Source organism: Micromesistius poutassou (assembly GCF_964030765.1).
Source record: "Micromesistius poutassou genome assembly, chromosome: 18".
Classification (NCBI taxonomy): Eukaryota; Metazoa; Chordata; class Actinopteri; order Gadiformes; family Gadidae; genus Micromesistius; species Micromesistius poutassou.
In genome coordinates this window covers 9,355,596-9,379,558 of record NC_140288.1, presented here as the reverse complement: position 1 = coordinate 9,379,558, position 23,963 = coordinate 9,355,596, and the positions used below count along the sequence as shown (strand labels likewise).

The 23,963-nt window shown below is 47.0% G+C and overlaps 1 protein-coding gene across 1 annotated transcript in view; it reads left to right on the top strand.

The window, feature by feature from the left end:
• Positions 1–7,350, top strand: part of LOC311363346 (voltage-dependent calcium channel subunit alpha-2/delta-1-like) — a 57,351-nt gene extending 50,001 nt beyond the window's left edge. Inside the window, 3 exon segments of the mRNA XM_084483295.1 lie at positions 1,062–1,174; positions 3,266–3,348; positions 5,694–7,350. Of these exon segments, the coding sequence (XP_084339421.1) occupies positions 1,062–1,174; positions 3,266–3,348; positions 5,694–5,819 (322 nt within the window). The 3' untranslated portion in view covers positions 5,820–7,350.
• Positions 7,351–23,963: the final 16,613 nt, after the last annotated feature.

The following is a 23,963-nucleotide window of genomic DNA, read 5'->3' as shown; positions in this document are numbered from 1 at the left end:
GCGCACACACATGCGTGCCAAGCATCACGCGCATTCATTCATTCTTTTAAACACTCACTCGCGGTAAAACTATGATTTCTCACAATCAAATATTCATCAATCCTAAAAGTTATGGGCTTGTACACGATGTCTGTGTCAAGAAAGAATGTGTTAGCTGTTATTATTATTATTTAAATGCATGGCATAGCCTACTCTACTGTGTTCATTCATGCAGCCCCAATGGAAAAAAAAATGCAGTTTCTATGCAGTTTCACTCATATGAACAATCTTTGACATCATAATATTTAAATCAGGCTAATCGTTTGCATGTTTGTGCTGTGTATAGCCTACGTGTGTGTAAGCATATGTTGCAGTTCCAACCTGCCATGGCACGTCAAAATAGCAACACCAACTGCGCTATCCACTATCATCATTAGTCCCTGCCCTGTCACCCTTATCACACTGCCTCAGCACATTAATGTGGACCTTGTTTGTTTAGTTAGTTACTTAGTATCTTTCTCATAGTATCTTTAACCTTATTGTCTAGTGTAAAGTATCTTTATTCTTATTTGTTGATTGTATTCTAGAAAATTAATTTTTTTGCAATTCTGCTTGTTGTATGTTGTATGTGTATGTTATGTGTGATGTATCTATGTCTCTAAGCTACTTGGACCCTGAATTTCCCCTAGGGATGAATAAAGTTTATATCTATCTATATCTATCTATCTATCTATCTATCTATCTATCTATCTAGTGCATTTAGACCAGGAATTTTTCGGTCAGTTGTGCAATTGCATTGGCGCAATGTTTAGATCTGTAAAATAGCACCAAGTATCATTTGCGCCAGAACACGCCTCTGCTTTTCGCCGACACGCCTCTCCAGGCGCAAGTGTAGTGGCACCTGGTTGCAAACTAGCAACGATACATGCGTCGGTGTAGAAAGTCAATTGCGCTGGGTGCAAGATAGGGCCCTTAGTGTTATGTTCTCGTTCTCGTGTTGTGTACTTATATCCATGTGCGTGTGTGTATCCTTACGTGCGTGCGTGTGTGTGTGTGTGTGTGTGTGTGTGTGTCCTCCACAGGATCTACCACGCGGAGAAGCTGCCCAGGACCAACCTGGTGTTCATCATCGCCGACGCCCGTCACACCTGCGTTCAGTGTGAGAGCAACCCGCTGGTCCAGGACGAACAGCCCTGTATCCTCCAGCCAGCCTGCACCACGTAGCGTAGCAACCAGCCCGGGCTACACCACGTAGCGTAGCAACCAGCACAGGCTACACCACGTAGCGTAGCAACCAGCCCGGGCTACACCACGTAGCGTAGCAACCAGCACGGGCTACACCACGTAGCGTAGCAACCAGCACGGGCTAGGTACATCTTGTTGTGCTAAGCTACAAGACACACCAGTGTATTGTGCAGGAGTTGTTAGTTTGTTTTGCGAGATGCAAAAGCCAGCCAGTCCCCTCTCCCCCTCCCCCTCCCCCTCCCCCTCTCCCTCCCCCTTCATCTCTATTTCCTGACCTCATTGTCGGTCGATGACATGTTGTGGTCGCCGATCACAACATGTTGGTCAATCGGTCAATAAACACGAAAGAGAAGCCCCAGAACACCACACACACACCTACATACCAGACTTGGCTCAGTGAGAGGGGATAGAGTAGGGAAGGGGTGGTGTGTGTGTGTGTGCGTGTGCGGAGGAGGGGGGCAGATATCTGCGGAAGTTGTGATTAAGAATCTGTCCGCCTTCCAGTTGTTGTTTGTGGAGAGGTTCTGTCTGTGGGGCAGATGGCAGTGTGGGATAAAACGCATTCTGACACGCCATACGACATATGACGCACAAAACACACAAACACAACACACGTACAGACACAAAGATTAACACAAATATACATACACACACACATACACACACACAGGGCTGTGGGCAATTATGAAACAGCGAGCAATTCTGAAGGTTTCCTCTTATTTTTCTAATTATTTGTTCTTGTGTGTTTTTCATTTCTTCGCTTGGAGCCCCAAACGCCAGCGTTGATAGACTTCCTGTTGGGGGGGGGTTAACATGTTAGGCCTCACGCGGTCTGCAGTGGGGTAACCAGCACTGCCGGCTAGGAGACACTGTGAAAGACGGTGCCTTTCCCCGTTTAAGCCCTCCCGTCCTCTCTCCAGTGGCTAGCGTCGTCTCCAGCAGAGTTAACCTTAGGTTTGGAGTGGAGCGATGCCACACACACACTCGCACACACGCAGACGCACACGCGCACACATACACACACATACACATACACATACACATACACACACACACACACACACGCACACTGTAGCTCTCGTCACAACACACAGACAAAGGTTGGCTTCTTTGAAACGGGCGTTCTTTAACACTGCGTTCTTTGGCACGTTGCATCCCCCCTCTGACCACGCTGTCACTCCGTGCGCACCATCACAGCTTCCATGTATCCATTATTTACTCCTTTACGCCATGAAAACGATCACAAATAAACATAATACTAAACGGCACATCAGCAGATGATACAGTACTTACATAAGCACGAAATAAAACACAGAAATATGGCACTAATTGGCACGTGAAAATGACATGCATAATACAGGAAATAAAGTGCATTAAATGGTGAAATAAAATACCTCACTGGCCGCTTGTTGTGAAAAGAGGTTCGTTAAACTGTCCTTGTATCTTGGCCATCTGCTTTAACTTCAGAGGCAAACTTATTACCATATCGCTGCATTTAACAAGCTCCATTAATACACGCTTGGTCATGCTTTTATATCATTTCAACCAACACTAATGACGTAGGGAAACTAGGAACAAAACCTTAGTTCTGTGTGCTTGCAGCACATTAACACATTCTTACACATTCTTACGCATGGGTTCAGTTACATTATATTAACACTTTAACCCTTTAACCCAACATGAATTATTATCTATTTATTTATTACATGAAATTGAAGTGTTGATTATTAAGTGTGCATAAGGAAACATACACACATACACAATTTTGCCCAGTATTTTTAGTGCAACCTCAAAAAAGAATCTGAAAATTCTTTGAATTTTCAGCAAAAAGTCATCAGCAAAAATGGTCATTATGTCGCGGGGCCGGGAGTCAAACACCGTCTCTTTCCTGGGTGCTTGTGTTGGGTTGGGTTGGGTTGTGTTTGTGTACGTTGGGTTGTGTTTGTGTACGTTGGGTTGTGTTTGTGTACGTTGGGTTGTGTTTGTGTACATTGTGTTGTGTTTGTGTACGTCGTGTCCCCTTCCTTAACGGAGCCGTCAGCCACCGGTCCGGACCCCTGTTTCCTGGCCCAGAACCCGCGCTACAGGAAGGGGCCGACCGACTGCTTCGACGACAACACCAGAGTGAGTTCCTCTCCACGTCTCTCTCTCTCATTCTTTCATATTTATGCAGAGATTTTTTATTGGTTCTTTTTTTTTCTTCAACGCTTGTAAAATGCCTTGGGTTTTCCAAAGGTGCGACATGAATCAAATGTATAATTATTATCATAGGACATGACCGAACTCCTCTTGTTCCGCCGCTACACAGGATACTTTTATTGTGAAAGATTCCATGAAACCTTCGAAAAAGCCAAACATTGTCAAAGTAATGGCAGTACCTTTTTAGTTAAAGACACTTTATTGGGTGAAGCTTCCAAATGGATCTCCAGTTAACCCCTGCAACGGCAGCAGTTGGGAGTGGACTACCTTGTTGTGTGCGTCCTCGGCCTACCCCTCTGCCTCCTCCCTCCCACATGTTCCTCAATAACCTCCAGGTTCCATCAGCTCTCGGCAACAACACATCAGCCCAGAGCCCTCTTTAGTTCCGGCCCCATTCACACGCTGTCTGCAAATCAAATCAGCAATATGCAAATCAGTCCTGTGACTAACCCCGCCCTTCCCTCCCCCTTGCCCCGAAACGCGTCGCGACACACATTCCCACACAGAGGCAGAAACGCTCCGGCTTTCCCGACTTACGGAGAAACACGGATAAACAAACAGATCTCTGGAATGGCAACCAATCGTCTGCGTGTGAAACCTCCCGTCTCAACGCTTTGTGTGTTTGTGATTTACAGTCGCTGTCGCAGTTCTGTCATCACAGATAACAGATAACTCACCCCCTGCCTGAGCTGTCTCGCTCTCCCTTTCACACACACACACACACACACACACACACACACACACACACACACACACACACACACATACACACACACACACACACACACACATCATCTCTCGTCCCCTCTCTCAGCTCTCCATCTGTGAGCTGCATTATTGGATGAATTCTTCTTCTTCTCTTAACCCGTTTAACATTTCTCCCGCCTGATGTTTCTAATACTTACCTGTGTCTGTGTTTGAACGTTTGCTGCATGACGCTCTCTCTCTCTCTCTCTCTCTCGCTCTCTCTCTCTCTGTCTCTCTCTCTCTCTGTGTCTCTGTCTCCCCTTCCCACTCTCTGATTGGCTGTTGATGGTTAGGATGAGGCCATGTGCCGCCCGAGCGCAGGCTGCCCATTGGCTCCCTCTCTGCTCATGTTACTGCTGCCACTGTTCATGTGCCGCCTCGGGTCAGTCCATCCTTGTTCTCTCTGACACCCGCTATCTCGCCCGCTCTCTCGCTCGTTCTCTCTCTCTCTCTCACCCGCTCGCTCTCTCACTCGCTCTCTCGCCCGCTCGCTCTCTCTCGCACTCTCGCTCGCGCTCTCTCTCGCCCTCCCTCTCTCTCTCTCTCTCTCTCTCGCTTGCTCTCTTGTGTTCTCTCTCCAAGTGCTCGCTCACTCGCTATCTCCAACGCGCTATCTCCAACGCGCTTACTCTCTCTCTCGCTCGCCCTCCCTTGATTGACTCACCCTTGATCCTCGTCTCTCACTCCCCCGCTCACTTTTACCTTCACCCCACCTTTACAATGTTGATTTCCTCCCCATCCCTTCTTCTTCTGCGTGTGCTTTCTGTTCCTCCACTGCAACCCCTCACCCCCCCACCCCCCCCCAACGCGTCCCCCTCCTTTCATCCCCCCTTCCGTCCCTCCCCCCTCCCCCTAACTCACCTCTATTTTTCACCCTGTCTCCCTCCCACCATCACTCTCGATCCTTCGCTTTCCCCCTGTCTTTGAACTGCCGTGGATCCCCCTCCCCCCCCCCCCACTATCTCTCTCCATCCATCTCTATCTGTCTCGGCCAATAGACTCCGGAGTCCGTCCCACTCACACATGTGCTCCGGGATCGAGCCCGACACTAGCGTGTAGCCCTACGCTCGCCTCTCCTTCAGTCAGAGACATCAAAAGCCGCGTGTCTCTCGTGTGTTTTGAAGCCGTGTTCTAAAAGAAATTGTTCTTCCTTAATAAAAATCACATCGACTTTTTGTTCTTCGATCTACTTTTTAGTTTCAGAAAGAATCAGAAAGAATAAAATCCTGTCCTGTTCCAACTGAACTGAACGAAATGGTTAGCCGCGCCGCTCATGCCTTAGCGTGTCTTTAGCGTGTCTTCCAGTGAGCGAGGCCGGTGTCTGTTCGTATGAAATCCCGCGTGATTTGACGGTTCGTAATTCGGCCTGCACTCGTGTCCGCTGGAACGTGTTAACTCTGTCGCTGGTGAGACATGTTTTACGTTTTCGGAGGTTTGTTTTTCGGACGGGTTCGATTTGTTTAATGTTTTCTCCTTTTTTACGAGTTCTAACCTCCGTCTCCCCCCCCCCCTCTGCGACCCAGGAGCAGGACTTTGGCTGCGGGGGGGCGGCGGCCCTGAGCCCCTCCCTCTGGACGCTGGTGGGGGTCCAGCTGCTCCTGCTGTGGACGATGTCCGGCTCCCGGAGCCCCGCCCACGTCCCCTCGTGACCCCTGACCTCTCCGGGTTCACCCTCCCAGTCCCCCCCCCCCCCTCCCCCAATTGAAAAAGAACAACCACGATAATGACAACAACCATGACATGATGATGATGATGATGATGAAGATTAAATTGCTTTGCGGTGAAGAAGATGAAGGTTCGGCTGAACGCTCGCCGTGCTGCTGGGTAATTCCTCCCAGGCATGGCCTGGGATGAGCTGTGTGTGTCTGTGTGCGAGTGTGCGTAGGTCAGGGGTGAGGGGTGAGGGGTAGGGAGTAGGGTGGAGAGAAAGGAAACGCCTGCTGAGAGATAGCACTTGAATAATAAGCGAGACCCTGACCTTTGACCCCCCCCTGACCCTGCCACCCCCCCCTCCACACTTTAGCCACGGCCATCGGAGAGATAGAGGAATATTGGTCGCTCACTTTGTGAACTTTCTCTCCCCTGCTCGTGCCCCCTCCACCCCGACACCACCACCACCTCACTCCACCCCCTCCCCCCCCCCCCCCCCCCCCACCCCCACCACCGAGACTACAGACTGGACTGCCTTCACGCAGGGCGGGGGGGGGGGGGGCAGATGGAGGGGGAAAGGTGTTGTTCTCTCTTGTTCCGTGTCTTATTTAATACCAGGGGTCTTTTTTTTATTTCAACAGGCCATCAAATATCGCCGAGCTTTGCAAACAAACGTTTTGCGTACTTTTTTTCAGGAAATTATTTTCCGTCTGGTTCTTCAGCGAGTTGAGTGAGTCACTATTTATTGAGTTTATTTGTTTGTTTTGGGTTTGCATTGCAATAAGAGACGCTGCACTTTTAAAATTTAAAATTATTTATGTTTTATTTGTATTTTATTTCAAATCGTTTTTTTTTATGGCCGAAAGCGGGGCGTAGATGTACCGTTGTGTCGTCATCGTGGCTTTCTCTTTTCTTCCTTTCTTCATTTTTTTTTTTTTGTGGCCTCGTGTTTTTCGGACGTCTCCGAGCCTTCAGCACGATCTTCCCTCTTGTAGATATGTGTGATATTAAAAAAATTAATGGAAAATATAGACCTTGTTTAATGGTTAACCAATCCAAGCGATCCACTGCCACGGGTCTCTCTCTGTCCCAGGACACAGACTCTCGTTCTCTCGTGGACTAGTTGACACACTTTGGTGTGAGTTGTGGTCCCCTCTGCCTTCTTTTACTTTGAGACTGAAACTGAAATCTTGTTGCCATGGTGCACGTCAACCAATCACAGTCACCCTGTCCTGACTCTCTTCCATGTGCTTCTTCAAAGGTCAACTCTAGTGCCAAGAAAAAAGAGACAACGTTTGTCTCTGTTTAGTATACCGTGTGCGTGTGGAAGATGTTGATCCGTTTATTTGAAAATGTATGAATCGGGACTGCATGTTACAGATTTGCTTTTGTGTTTTACGCCAAGTTTCGAAATTCATATAATTTTAGATACCGAATGACTTTCATCATTTGTTGAAATGTTTTTTGGTATGATACAGTGTATGTGTACATTACTTTGTAAAAATAAAACCACTACTATGTGCACTGAAACGTCAAAGTTATCGTTTAAAGTTATCAACTGAGAAATCATTTGACAAAAGTGTGGGTTATCGCTACGAATGAGTCCTTCCGTTCATGTTCCGTACTCTAAGGGGATCTAGCCTCGCGTTTGGTTTGGGGCCTTCTGGTGCAGTCACTGTTAAAGTGACTACTGTGGGAAGTTTGAGCTGTGGAAAGTTTGGAAGGTATTTTTTTGACGTACAGTAAATAAGATAGCCCCCCCTTCCCCCTTCCCAAACCTAAGAGTTATCGGGGGGGGGGGGCAGAAGACGCCTCCGAGAGCAATTTGGCCAGACCGTTACGACATGCAAAGTGCAAGTGGTCGCTAATCGCAACCCTGTTCCATCCAGGAAACAAACAAGCTGCTAAATCACAGACACGTGCCTCACATCTGAACGGAGCGAGTGTACTGTGGACTACGGGAGAGACTCCTGCCGAATGATAACACAAAGGGACTTCATCGACGGGTGCAGGCCTGTCAGTGTCTTCATTTAGAGCGTGTCGGGATTTGAACGTTATTATCATTATCAGAACCGCATGGCCGATGGACGTTGGATCTCTCTATTTCAGATTTATTTCATATAAATGTAATGTAAGCATAAGTGTGTTAGCAGCCTGAAAGAGTGGGTGTGTCTTGGGAAATGAGGGTATTGTTGCTGAATGGTTCCTTAAGGATGAAGAAGGAAAAACAGGCTTTGATCATCTGGGTATTGGGTTGAGGCAGATGTTTTGTGGTGGACTGGGAACCAGTACATTATAACTATTATTAATATTGTCATTGTTTATATCTGGTAAGAATTGACAAACAAATTTTGTTGACAATTGCGTGCTGCTGTGAGCAGACATCTGCCCCAGTCACGAGGGTGGAGATGACGGCTGGCTCCTCGTGTGTGGAGTTGACAGCTGGCTCCTCGCGTGTGTTATCAGGCTGCCTTCCACCCCGATGGGATGCCACTTGGCAGGAACTGCACCATTTATTCCAACGCCGGCCCCTGTTCGATGTGAGGCCAGTAGTTCACTCCTACTCACTTTAGCGATAACAGTGTGTGAATACATGGCTGTTTGCCCCCCAAATCCATTTGCAGCCAACCAGAAATGAGTTTGCTGGCAATGAGTTCATGAAATGAGTTCATGAAGATCGCTGTGCCGTTCTGGTCGTAGTGGGGAACATGTGTGTGATGATCTCTGGGCACTGAGGTCTTGTTTGGTTCCTTTCCCGTTGTTATCTTTCCATCTCCCGCTGAAAAGAAGAAAAGGATGAAAAAAAAATAATCAATGAAATAAAAAAGGAGTGGATTTATAATGCTAAATGTGTTCTCACACTAGCGGAGATCAAGTCAAGTGCCATAGGATTCTCTCACAGTGGGAGGAAACTATTCTCTGAATAATGACGAACTACCAGAGTCTCATTAAAGTTTTTCTGTGTCGCATGGTGGTGGCCTGCAAAAATAATACATATGCATATATAGATACTGTGTGTGTGTGTGTGTGTGTGTGTGTGTTTGACAACACGATATTTACATGAACCATACATTGTCAGGCAATGGTTTATGATATGTTTATGGTATGATCAGCTGTTTTCTCACTGCCTTTCTCTTGGGGAGACAGCATTTGGTTCACGGGGGGTGGGGGAGACGGTTGAAAAACAATTACAGAAGCCTGATTGGATAGTGTGGTGTTTGAATGTGGTGCTCTTGTCATATGATTGGTCGAAAAACCCTTTGAGAATTGCCTTTCAGCCAACTCAAGATCCCATTGAACGTCATAATAAATTGAGCAATTAACACAAACTCAGTGCGAGTAACGCACAGGGATATTGGAAAATGGACATGGGCTTTGTGGCTGTTCAGAGTCCCCAAGCCACTCTTTAAGTGCTCAAAATTCAGATGCTGTCACCTCAGGAATTATATATGATTGACGTGTTTTTGACGCTGTCAGTGCTCTGCGTGTGGACTTGTGTGGTTTAAGCTTTCTCTATTTATTTATTGTTTTTTATTTCTTGAGGATTGCTTCACGTGTGTTGTAAATGGAGTGTTCTGAAACCTGCCACTACCTGGTGGATGATTGGCGGGGCCTGTCGGCCAATCCTGTGTGGCCTGTGTGGGTTCATAGCAGCCAATGGGTAGCCTACATTAATTCAGAGTTTTGGGCCAATGCCCGGTTCTTGTTCCGTGGGGGGTCAGGTTCGGGCTCTTCTGTGAAACCGAGCCAGGAATGGGTTTAATATGTATAAACGGAACTCTTCACAGTCAAGCGTGTACATTTTGTTGAAACAAAAATAAATGTCTCTTGACGAAAATGAAAATGGACAAAGCAAGTGTATAAACCTCGAGGGAGGAAGGAGAACGTGTTGGTTTGTGTGTGCAACCAAGGTATCCCGAATAAACGAGTTTATGATTGCTATCTCTCGTCTGGTGTCCGGTTTCACTTGCTGGCTGATTTCCTCTCCTTGCCAAAAGCCTAATTACTGCTCACAATGGATTACAAAAAGTTCTGCTTACATCTGTCACTGTGCCAGAACACATTTCCCCTCTCTAGGACCCTGTGTGTGTGTGTGTGTGTGTGTGTGTGTGTGTGTGTGTGTGTGTGTGTGTGTGTGTGTGTGTGTGTGTGTGTGTGTGTGTGTGTGTGTGTGTGTGTGTGTGTGTGTGTGTGTGCGTGCGCATGCATGCAGAGGAAGCACCAGGAGACCGCTATCCCATGTCCCTTGGTGACTCCCCCCCCACCATCCCCGGCAGCGATTTGCAAGGAAGGAGTTGACATCGAGCCAAAGTCAACAACAATGTCCCGAGGAAAAGGTAAAAGGGGGAACCGGGCGGTGCATGGGGGTGCTGCCGCTCCCTCCCCGCCGGACGGCGTGACATTGAAATGGCCCCGGAGGACGCGTCGATAAAGAATGACCGAGCGGCGGCTCCGACTCGTAAATTCACGACATTTTTCAGTCTTGACCCAGCTACGCGTCGGTCGGACCGAGGGGCCGCGGTCTCGTTAGAGCGGCTCTCCCGCGCTTTTATTTTGGTGTTGTTTTTTTATGCTTGAGCCCAGGACCAGCTGTGCTCATGCAGCGGTTCTGGGCGGGAAGGGGTGGGGGTCTCACTCACTGCCCCCCAAAGACAAACTACAGGGTAATTTTACTCTTTATTACACGCGTTAAAAACCAGCCCTGGTGCCGCGGTGAATACATTGTCCCGTGAAGACATAAAAAAAAGACAATCTTTTTAGTTTGAGGTGCTTTGGGTGTTTTAAATAAGACCCGTTACAATGTCTTAAGAATTTATGTTTCATAAAAATGCCTTTTACTGTTGGTAGCACAGGTGGAGAATCGGTTGGAGGAGAACAGCAGTATGAGATTACACATGCTGCACCCTCAGAAGGAAGGGGCTGACTTAATGATTAGAATAACGTACTGGAGTTGAGTGAAAGTCGTTCGTCTTTTTCGTCCCAGCAAAATCGACACACCCGCACAACTAAATGGGTTTTACGTTTGTAACGGAAAACCATATCGGTAAAGACAAATCGAAAATTACTTTTTTTGATTTATGCTGATGGATGTTATTACTGGTTCGAACGGAGCTTTGCTAGCGAGGGTGCATCGTAGACATTGAAAAGTCAAAAATTATGAAAGTAAATGTAAAAACAATCTATATAAAAATATAAATTCAATAAATAGGCCTATTTGACGTCATATTTATAACCAAAAACGAAATCACTGCTGTACACTGCTTCAGTGAGTTGACGTGAGTGTCAAGTGGCAAGTGGACGACCCTCAGGGTCCACATGGCGAGGTCGTCTTTGTTGTGTTTCTGATGCGTATCTGCAGTCCTCTGGCCTGCAGCCCTGCTTCAAGTTGGTGGATCTTTGCACAGGAAGTCCCCTAGTAAACGCCCTGCAGGGTAAACATCAAAATGTTTATTATCTTAAATGAGTTGAGAAGTGTTGGCCGTCCAGTAATTACATCAATATGTTTATTTATGTCCTCAGGGAAGGAGAAGATAGATTTCCATGTGATCAGCATGGAACCACTATCACATGTCATATTATGGGCTGTGTGTAAGTGAACTAATATGGCTAGGGCCTGTATTTTATCACTTGGTGTAATCATGAAACAAATAAGCCACTAATTCGATAATGTATCTCTGATTCCCAGGGAGGGGGGCGGGAGGGCATGACAAAGGGCGCGTAAAGATAAATAAATAAAATCAAGCACTGGCACAGAGCCCACGGCCTCACTCTCTTTTTTCATATACATTATAAACTGTAGTCCCTACGTAGTGAACAGATATATTGATATTATATTGATAATAGATTATAGATAATAATGCGGCCTCAATATTTTTTGCAGCCCCAATGATATAAAAATCAATAATGTGCTAATATAAACACACTCAGATTTCCCTGCACATTTTTTTAGTTGGCCAGTGATATATTGATTACATATATTTTCTATTGTAGATTCGTCACAAACATTCATTTTCTTCAATTATTTTTGCTACACCCAAAGTATGTCATACCAGGTGATCCGGAACCCCTGGACCCCACACTGGGGTCCCTGGCGGCCCCCAGCCCCCCGGCCCCGGTGCCTGGGCTCTCAGGGGCCCTGATGGTTCCAACCTACAGCAACTGCTTCCTGCATTCTGCCACAACATTTGTAAAGTAGACACTGCCGTCCCAAAGCAACTTCAGGCACATTGAAGAGAACACGGTCTCCCAAAGGGGAGAAGGGAACTCGGTGTCTGTGGTCGGGAGAGACAGCTCTCTGACCACCCCTCCTTTCTTCAAGCAGTGGAAGACGAGGATCCACGGAAGCACATGTTGGCTGGGGATACAGAACAACATTGAGGGTGGGAAACCCCGCAGGAACTTCTGAGGCCTCCACCAACAAGGACAACAAAGACTCAGGACCACCATGTCTTTACTGAGGTTTTGTGGGGGGCGTTTTCTTCTCTCTTTTTTTCACAGGGATACTTTTCACATTTCACTGGTATTTAGAAGGTTGTTATCATACAATTGTGTCAAGGGACATCCCCCCCCCCCCCCCCCCAATCCAACGCCCCTAAGCCCTCTCCACCCCCAGGTTTCCTCGCCCTCATTTCAATTTCAAACACCCCCATGGTGGAGGAATCCAGTTCACAGTGATTCTTGAAATCTTGTGACGCAATGGCGAGTGTGGTCAGTGTTCTGTGATATTCATAAGGAGCCTGTCAGGAACCCTTTTGTTGGGGTTAACCAAGACCCATAGTTCTGGAATGTCGGGTCCCCAACCCACCCCCCGCACCCCTCCACACACCCACCCCCCCTCGCCTCCCAGGAACAGTCTGTTTTCACTATGCCTCTCGTTCGAAGGTCATCCGTGCCAACGTCACAGTCTGAATCGGAGATCCGATGATGAGACGCATAATGTTGCAATAAGCACACAGAAGCCCATCGCTGCAGCTCATAGCTATTGTCACCCATAGTGTCCGGGACGTCCCGTTGGTTTGCACATGACCACTTTAAGGGTGCTTATGTCCCTCTGAGGGTGCTTATGTCTCTTCTAAAGAGTGCCACCATTGTTTGAGATATTTGCAACCATCAGCGGAAACACATGCTGCAAGTTCGGCACATTGAGGGCGATACTTGAATGGCCGCCTAGAACTGGTCTATTGCCAAAACTCGTCCCCCAAAAATCAGGACTATGAACTATCAAAGTATGAACTATCCAATAAGATCCTCACTGAACAAACAATACAAATGTATTGCTTTGTATTATGAGAATGAATGAGCACATTTCTTCCTGTTGCCTTGGTTGCATTAGAGGAACAACATGCAAGTCTCTATGGTCAACCACCTTCAGGCCTTCAGAGGAACTACATGCTAGCATCTGCCGCGCATCACCTGGATGCCGTTAGAGGAAATACACGCCAGTCTCTATAGTAAACCACCTACGGTGAACCACGTACTATAATGCTAGTCTACCATGAACCACCTACAGGCCGTAAAGGGGTACTCCATCTACAGGCAGATATAGGTACTGCACGTTTGTCTCCTCTACGTGAGCTTTGCAAACATACGGCTGGTGAGTGAAACACACATGGGGAGCATCATACGTACGCTGCCTCTGATTACAGCCGTCCAAGCTTACGATAAAGAGAGAGAGCACTGGCTTTCATATCCGGCCCATTCATATTATCCAGCGTCTCTGATAAGTCTGCTGCTGGAGTCTTGATGAGCTGGAAACAAGAGCCATCGTGTGAGACCTGGATCATGATTTTAATCTCACTTCCATGGTAATGTTATTTCACAGGCAAGATTTAGTGTGTGGAGAAGTCCACAACAAGAAGAGCGAGTTCAATTCAATTTGTTGTGATTGTATTGCTTGGATCCAGCAGGCCTACTTTGCTCTAGCAGAACTTCCAGGGGGAGACGGCACAGAGCATGGGCCAGACACCAGAATCTGTAAGAGGTCACACCTTGTTTCCTGTTTCGATAAAGAGATATTCTACTGAAGATTATGTGTGAATATGTGTTCCTACAGTGGCCATCTACACGGTGTTGATTTGAAACCTTTCCAGGCACTATTTCTAGGTGAACTTCATCTGGCAGGATTTGTGTTCCGCAATAACGTGTTTGCCGATCCCTCTGCCATCAGACTTAAGAAAGGTATCTAAAGTAGGGTTTGTGAGACTACTCCGCTGCAAACGCAGGAGTCACCTGAAAACACAAGCTGCTTGGTGACCGGGCTGATGGAATGTCTGTTGCTGAGCCGTTGTTCTGGTCTCCCTACACCCCACCCTCCCAACGTCTTCTAAATAACCTCACTTCCAGGTGCCCTTGTCCAGTGCCCACTCCACCTGCATGGCTCGGTCTCTCCAGCACCCCCCCCCCCTCAGCCCCCCCCGCTGGGCACCCGCAGGTCTTGGCTTGGTGACTCACTGCATGTCGTTTCAGCGCTTGCTTTGTTTTCTAATTGCTGCGGTCTGGTAGCGCAGTTCTTTCCGTGCTCCTTTCATGTTCTCCGGCCACAGTGAAAGTGATGCTGTGGCTGGCGTGGTATGAAGTGAGTGAGTGAGTGTGTGTGTGTGTGTGTGTCTGATAAGCAGATGTTTATAGCCCAATTCATTGGACCAGTTGCCAAATGTGCCTGATGTGGATCCACCTCAATCCACGGCGTGACCAATGAGTTCTGCCACATTCTGACCTGTACTGAAGTATATCTTTCCTGGCAAAGGACAGGAAATTAAGGGAAAGTAGAACCAAATGAGGAAGGAATAGAATGGTAGGATTAATGGAATCTAAGGAGCAACAAATGTTTTTTTTTACATGGCGGGATGCCATGATTATTCTAGGATGGTCTTTCTGATGCGGGCTGGAGTCACAGTGAATCCAGTCTTCATATTGATGCTTCATTTGTCACCGAACGACTGCTAGCAGATGAGGAGCGATGTGAACGTGGAGAGATGAACCCCACAACGACAAGGAACAGAGGGATGCTCACGGACCTGCAGGACTTTTACATAATGTAGACAAAGAGAGGCAGACAGACAGACAGACAGCCACCCTTACACAATATAACATAATATATAAATGAATAGAAGAACCAGACAGACAGACAGACCAGGGAATACAGAAGTTCCTTCTCTTACCGGAACTTCTGTATTACATAATGTGTAGGCAGACAGATAAGCAGACAGACAGACAGACGGACAGACACCCTGACAGACAGACACCTTGACATACAGACAGACACACTGACAGATAGACAGACACCCTGACAGAAAGACACCCTGATAGACAGACAGACACCCTGACGGAAAGACACCCTGACAGACAGACAGAAACCAGAAACCACAAAACAACTGAAGTCTCTTCTGAGTGGGACAGATGATGGCGAGTCAGCACTTCAAGGTACAAAACACAAGCGTGCGTGTGATGAAGCAATCAGGCCACGGCACTCACTTAGAGCCCACCCACCCTCGCCTGCCCAGATAAAGACCCTCTGACACGCTAGTGTTTACCACGTCTGGCTGCTGCTCATACACCACTCATGCGCACACACACACACATACAGATTCACACACACACACAAAACAACATCATCGGCACACGCATAAAACACAAAGAACAACATGGGGTACACATCGTCCCTGTAATCACTCTCCCATGTGTGTCTGTGGGCAGAGCCCCGCAGTCACAGGTACGTAGAGACACACACACACAGATACACAACAGCTCTGTTGTGTATCGCGTCGCTGAGTCATCTCACACATCTCCAACAGCGGCTCGCTGTCTGAGAGCCTCACGCAATCCACGGTGACCACACACACACACACACACACACTCACACACAGGGGAAAAGTGAAAACGCAAGCACTTAAAACAGCCAAAACAAGACACATCATACACAACCACCATCAAAGGGTTGGCACGTTTTAAGAAGGGGGTCTTTAAGTGTTCAGGTGTGTGTGGGTGTGTTGGGATGGGGGTCAGGCTCAGTATATGTTGTATGTGTATGTTTTGGGTATTTCTGCTGAGATGAGCAGGCACTGCGTAACGATTTGACCACTGAATGTGTTTGCACCTCATCCCAAATACAACCTTACAATGTTACTGTGTGTCTGTGTGTGTATGGTTGTGTGTGTTCACACATCTGTCCTGCTTTTTATGTGAATGCACGTGTGTGTGTGTGTGTGTGTGCTTTGGAATGTGTGTCGCAAGCGTGTGTCAAGGGTGCATGTGAGTGTGCATTGTAATATGTGCCGCAGGTGTGTGCGTGCGTGTGAGTGTGTCCCTGTGTGTGTGTGTGTGTGTGTGTGAGTGTGTGTGTGTGTGTAAGTGTGCGTGTGTGTGAGTGTGTGTGTGTGTGTGTGTGTGTGTGTGTGTGTGTGAGTGTGTGTGCGGCGCATGTTAAAGTTGGAGGTCAACCTTGGGCCCTGGTTAATGTGCCACAGATGAAACCCAACGCTGGTCCACAAAAACCAACGCACCCAAACCTTTCAAAGCCGTAGGAAATCTATTAGCACCTGGTAGGACTCCTCCCCCTCTCTCTCTTTCTCTCTGTTCTTTCTCTGTCTCGCTCTCCCACCACACCCTCCATCACCTCTCTTGCTCTCTGTTGTTTCTCTGCCTTGCTCTACCTCCACAATCTCTCTCTACATCTCTCTCTCTCTCTCTCTCTCTCTCTCTCTCTCTCTCTCTCTCTCTCTCTCTCTATTCACTCCAGAACCTTTCTTTCTCTCTCTCTCTCTGCCTCGCTTTACCTCCACAGCCTCCACCACCTCACCTCTCTCTGTCCCACCTCAGTTAATGACTGCCACCCCCCATTGCACCGATAAAACCGGAGGATTAGTAAGTGTGTGTGTGTGTGTGTGTGTGTGTGTATGTGTGTGTGTGTGTGTGTGTGTGTCTTTTAGCATGGCATTAGCATAGATACACACTGGTTTGTGCACTTAGTACTATGTTTGGTGCTAAGTGCGTATTTGACGTGTGAGTGAGTGCGCATGTGGGTGGCTGGGTTGGTGGGTGCAGTGTGTAAACTGCTTCTAATTTATTTGGAGCTGTCCCTGTGCACACGTGGAGCCGGTTAGTGGGGAATGAGGCGCCAGACAAGCATGCAGCAGCTGCTGCCACAAAGTGAAACAATAGCTGGGCCAGAAGATACAGAAGGCCGGGTCCCTCTGGATCAGTTCCAATTCTCCTGCATGCTCTATGGTCACTTTGGCTCAGTTCCCATTCTCCTTCGTGCTCTATGGTCATTCTGGCTCAGTTCCAATTCTCCTTCTTGCTCTATGGTCATTCCGGCTCAGTTGCAATTCTCCTTCATTCTCTATGGTCACTATGGCTCAGTTCCAATTCACCTTCATGCTCTATGGTCATTCTGGCTAAGTTAGTTCCTTGTCTCCTTCGTGCTCTATGGTCACTGCTATAAACTCTGAAGCCCAAAGCACATGGATCGAATATGAATTCATAGGATTGTAGCACAACCCAAAATAGACTAGAATCCCATTGTTTTAATGGAGCTTGAGTATATTTTGGATCTGAAAGTTGCTGTTATAAATCTTACTCTGGACTGAGATTCAACGCAAGATTACCTTTGATTTTCTTTGCTTTAATCTTTGGGTTCTAATTGCCTAAATTCCATCCAAAAAGAATATAATAATAACACTTATTATATTATTATATAATAATAATAATAATATAATAATAATAATAACCCACCATAATACTGTTAACTCTTATTTCTTTTTTGGGGCATAATTTGTCAACTCTTCAAGTCCTCTCTCTTCTTTTTCTTCTTCTTCATCTTTATTGCTTTAGTTCTTGTTGACGTCCACTTCTCCCCCTTTCATCAGTAGAGAGATATAAAAGATGGTTTGAGAATTTATTTATATTTTGTCTTCCCAAAAGTAGGAATATACGTTTTGAATTTTGGTCTACATTATTAGTTGGAAACATAAATATAAACATAACAATGATGAAATCACAGATGTCTCGGCCAATGATAATTTTGTCACCTGTCTCTCATCAGAAAACCCTTTGATTGACATTCAAGTATTCTTGAATTCTCTGTATCCATTTTTCTCACCATGAGATTCTGCTCAGTGTGAGCCGCCTTAGGGGTAGAGCGGCTGAATGTTGAATTCACAAATGGTTGTTTCATGTTATTTATATACTCTCTCTGCCAGCACCGTGAAATGTCATTATATACCGATGATTGACATTTCAAACCAATCTGAGTTGCTCAATTCTTTGGCTATAAGAACTTCTCTGTAATCTTTCCACCATATGTTATTTTAATATTTATTTAGGATAAATAAATGTTTACTAAACTTTTGTAGTGATTGTTGAGTACCCTTAAAAGCTACAACACGGTTTGCTGGAGGAAAACAGGCATAAACGTTAATGCAATATTTATAAAAAAAAAACAAGAATACAAGCTCAAATCTTATATTAGTGTCAGTTCAATTAGTTTTACTATAATCCCGGAAATATCATCCCATCATCCATGCACAGCTTTTTCTCCACCTCCATTGTATGCACCGCAGTCTCTAACTTCCTTCTTTCTCCTTCCAGAACCTCCTAAAAGCCGATGACCTCAGCCCACTGCTGTGTCTGTGCGGAGCGTCTGGACGCTAACCCACTAGCCCGTTCGATAGCTCGTGTCCGGGCTCCGACCTAATTGGATTTATGTGGGGGAATGTTTTCCAAAGCCATACTTGTGAATGCCTCCACATCTGCTGGCCATTAGCAGTGGACATAACACACAACTGAGGGAGGGGAAAGCCCCCCAACGCCTTGATTCATTGGACTGTGCTGCGCTTTTATTGCAGAGGAGGAGAGAGGAAGGAGGGCCCTGGTGTCCCCATCAAAACCAGCGTCCGCTGCCTTATCTCTTTCTCCCTTTCTGTCCCTTTTCTTTTTTCACTCAACTTCTTTCTTCCGCTTCCTGTTCTTTAAATGTCTCCTTGAAAGGGAGAAAAGAAGAAAAAAACACAAGACGTTTTTCTTTTATGGCTTCAAACCCTTCGATCCTCAGTGACTCTGGTTCTCTCTCACACTATCTCTTCCTCTTTCTTCTTGCTCTTTTTCTCCATCACTGTCTCTCTCTATCAGTCTCTCTCTCACTGACTTTCTCCATCTTTTTTCCTGTCTCTTTGACTTTCTCTCTGCTCTCATTCTCCATCTCACTCTCTTTCTACATTCGTCCTTTCCATTTTCTCTCTCTTCCTCTCTCTCTCTCTCTCTCAATGTTCTTTTCCATCCCTCTCAGCCTTTCCTGAACATCTGAGGTTTCAACTCATTGTTTTTCCTCTTGCTTCCTAATTGCTCCGTAATTACTCTGAGTTCCCAAAACCTGACCTTCCACAATCCTGAGTATTTTCTTAACTCCAAACTCCATGCACAGGTCTTCACTGCGCCCCCCCCACCCCCCTCCCCCCCTCCCCCCCTCCCCCCCTCCCCCCCTCTCTCCTGGACCCCGGCCCTCTCCGTCTCTCACTGGGCTCCTCCGAGGGCCCATCCGTCTAACTCAGCTGTCAGGACTTCCAGCGGTCCTAGCCTCCTTCTCCCGCCCGCCTCTCCCCCTGAAGGTGTCTGGTGGAGGGGAGAGCGAGGAGGAGAGGACGCCCCGCCATCCTATCGGGGGTGGGCATGGGGCCGGATACGAGAGACCCAGCGAGGGGGGGGGGGGGGTCCCCCTGACAGACCGACTGACCCCCCCCATCTGTCATCCACGATGGGGAGGAGAGCAGCCACCCGATTGGCCGGGCGCTGAGTGGCGCTGGGAGAGGGGATATGGAGGTTGTTATTTTAGCATCAGTGGGGGGTCAGAGGTGGGGGGAGGGGCAGAGCAAGTGGGAGGTAGGGGGAAGATTACACCGGTGATTAGCCCCCCGCATCTGAAAGAGCGCAGTACTTTGGAGGGTGGGGGGGGGGGGGGGGGGGGGGGGGGGTGATTGGCTTATGTGTGTGTGTGTATGTGCATATACATGTATCCACATTTGCATACACACATCTGTTTACACAGTGGTTTATTTTGTTAACTAGTCTATATTACTTTTGTTTCCCAATGTATAATCCATCAAACAACGGTGCCCTCAGGGGACGGCTGTATCATTTGTGTGTGTGCGTGTGTGTGTGTGAGTGTGTCTCTGCGTGTGTGTGTGTGCGTGTGTGTGCGTGAGTATGTGTGTGTGTGTGTGTGTGTGTGTGTGTGTGTGTGTGTGCATGCATGTCTGCGTGCGTGCGTGCATGCGTGCGTGTGTGTGTGTATGAGTTTGTGAGTGTTGGGTGTAAAGTGTGCGTTCAGGGTCGTGCACCGTGTGTGTGTAGCTACTGGGGTATGTCCGACACCTTGTATAGACATACATGAGCAGAGATGGGGTGCTGACAGCTGTTAGCCTTGGGGGTCCGACCCCCCGACCCCCCTCCTTCCTTCCCCTCCCCTCCCTCCCTCCCTCCCTCCCTCCCATGCTGATCAACAACACCTTCATCCCTCATCCCCTCTCCTCCCTCTCGCTGACTCTCACTTGGTCTGTCCACACCTCCTCACCCAGTTCACCCAGCTCACACGGCCGTGTGGAAGTGTGTGTGTGTGTGTGTGTGTTGAGATGCGTGTCTATGTTATATAATGCACACATGCAACCGGTGTGTGTGTGTGTGTTTCATCATGCCTGCAAGTGTTTGTATGTGTGTGTGTGTGTATGTGTGTTGTGTGTGTGTGTGTGGTGTGTGTGTGTGTGTGTGTGTGTGTGTGTGTGTGTGTGTGTGTGTGAGTGTGTGTGTGTTTGTGTTTGTATGTGTGTGGTGTGCTTGTGTGTTTGTATGTGTGTGTGTGTGTGTGTGTGTGTGTTATGTGTGTTTGTGTTTGTATGTGTGTGGTGTACTTGTGTGTGTGTGTGTGTGTGTGTGTGCATATGTGTATTTGTTAGCAGAGGGTGAAAAAGAGGAGTCACACAGAATGAAAGTAATCAGTTGTTTACAGTGCAGAGGAGATAGAGAGCGAGAGGGGAGACATGGTTCCCACATAGAAAGGCTCGGGGCAGATTACACTTTCACACTGAAATGCAATCTAAGAGTGGGTTCACCGTCTGACCCTCTGCACACATTCTTCCCGTGTCAATATTCTGCATTCTGTCATTCCCTTCCAGTCATTTGGCAATGTGCTCCTTTCACAGTAAAAGTCATGTTCATCCTCCACCATTACGTTTATGTCGAAGTACACAATCTTCCCTTCTCATGGCGATTCTCATGGCTCTTCATAGGCCGATGGTTTGGTCTTGTTTGATAGGATCTACAGATATGTGGATTAGAAACATAATAAACAAGGGACAACAACAAACGTAAACAAGGGAAGTGGACCCACAGATTCAGCAGGAAGTCACATGGGGAAGACGGTGAAAAGGAAATGTTGAATGATCTTTCATTTCATCTTTCTTTTCATCTTTCATCTGGAGGACAGATATAGGACTGTGGTCCAGACTCTGGCAGAGAGTGGTTTCATTCATATGAAAAAGTCTTATATATGAATGAATTCAGCGTGTACTAGAGTAAAGTAGTCCGGTGGGTAGGGTATATCATTACCCAGGTTGGCCATAAGCCTAGGAACCCTGCTTATATGACCAGTGGTGTCCCAAGACATCTCCAAGTGACCCCTCAGTGGACCAGATAACTGGTCTACTTTGTGCTTTTCTTCTGGATGCTGGACCTGAGACTACTTAAGAGTGAGGAAGGGTCTTGGTAATAATACTCCCTCCATTTTTCCGTTTTTTTTCGCTGGTATGTTTTGAAAGAGCGGCCTCAACTTTCAACCTCTCCTGTCATGCATAATCACCTGTCAAAACTAACTTACTTATCCACGGCCGTCAGAACCACACGGGAGTAGGGGGGTGGGGGTGGGTCTGGGCGGTGGTGGTGGTGGTGGTGGTGGTGGTGGTGGCGGCGGTGGTGGTGGTGGTGGGGGTAGTAGCTTTACTCTTTCGTTCTGAACGTACCTATGCACCCCACCGACCATATTTTCCTTCGGGATCGCTTTTGCGAGCGTCTGGATTTCGGCTTTGCACCGACATTGATTGACGTCTGGGTCGTGACGTGCACGCTCCACAGGCGCACAATTTACTACCGCCACCACGCCCACCTGCGAACGCACAATCTTTGCATTTCCCAATTGGGGCATGCATACACACACACACACATACATACACACACACACACACACACACACACACACACACACATCTGTGCGCACAAATACACACGTCTAGACACACACACACACACATACACTTGTGTGCGCACGAAAACACACATCTAGACACACACACACACACACACACACACACACACACACACATACACCTGCCACATACACCAGTACTTGAAGCTGCTTGGAGCTGCTTTAAACCAATATACTTGCAGACTAAAGTGTATGAGGGGAAGTGGGGGGGTGGGTGGGTGGGTGGTTTGTGGAATGACAGGAATTAAATTACCTGCACGCGCCTTAATGAGAGGGTGGCAGCCCCCCCCCCCCGAACCCCCCCTGCTCCGGCCCCCCCCCCCCCTCTCTCTCTGGAGGGCTCTTAGGCCTCCGCCCGTTAACGGCCAAAGTGTGGATTTCCTGTCAAATAACGAGCAGGCCCTCCGCAGGGTTTGTGTCCGAAGCACAGGCTCACTTAGTTCAACAAAAGCACAGCGCTGCTGCTGCTGCTGCTGGTGCCCGAGTAGGATTGCTTCCAGCTGCAGGCGACCCTTCCTCCCTCCCTAGCCCCCCCTCCCCCCTCCCGCCTCACGCACACTTTACCCAAATTAATCTCAACTTGAGTAGGGTCTGGCTGCGGCCTGTAGGACATGGACATCCACATCCAACTGCTACGTCACTCAATCCCTAACCCTAACAACTACTACCCTAACCCTAACAACTACTACCCTAATCCTAACCACTACTACCCTAACCCTAACCACTACTACCCTAACCCTAACCACTACTACCCTAACCCTAACCACTACTACCCTAACCCTGCACTATGTTCTTTACATTACAACGTTAAAATGTATCGTTTTCCAAGGTACATGGAAAATAATTAATCATGTAAAATGTCCCACAAACTGATTGAAGGCTATTATGACCGAAACGATTAGTTGGCATACCACTTAGTATCAACTATGGCACATGGCTTCCAGGGGTTTTGGCAGAATTTACATGTTTTTCAGGCAGTGTTGGTTTTCTTGTGTAAGCTAATAGTGCTTGAGCACAAGTCTTGACAGGAACCTTCTGGAACAACCACGATGTTTTCGAGCAATAATGTTCTCGAATCACTCATAACTCATTTAACCTCTGATTCTTTATTCGCCTGTTTTCAACGTAGTCCAACCGTCTGCGCACGTCTATTGGCGGGAGAACCGATGGAGAACCGAGGGAACCGAGGGGGAACCGAGGGAGAACCGAGGGAGAACCGAGAACCGAGGGGGAACTGAGGGAGAACCGAGGGGGAACCGAGGGAGAACCGAGGGAGAACTGAGAACCGAGGGGGAACCGAGAGAGAACCGAGGGGGAACCGAGAGAGAACTGAGAACCGAGGGAGATCCGAGGGGGAACCATCGAGTCCACTGCAACACTCCGCTTTTTTCCGGCTTTTTCCGACGTTTTGCGTCACAGTCTGTAGCACTCACTAGCTGCCCCAGTCCAGTTTTCAACGTCAACTTTTCTTGTTAAATGTCATTAAAATAATTAATAATAATTAATCAAATTTTAAAAATGTATATATCTACATATATATATATATATATATATATACTATATATAAATATATAATAATATATAACCATATATATATATATATATATATGTAGATATATACTTTTTAAAAATTTGATTAATTATTATTAATTATTTAATTTTTTATTAATAATTATTAATTTGATTAATTATTATTAATTATTTTAATGACATTTAGTGTTAGGATTACCCTAACCCAAAACATATGCTAATTAGCTAGTCGGTGGATATAAACCTGAAAAAATACAAATAGCCTACTATATAAAGACGCTAAATAGGCTACTTACAGGTTCATGTATTCTCCTTTTTCTTTAACTTCGGTCAAATTAGTCGGACAATGTCGACTGCGACGCAA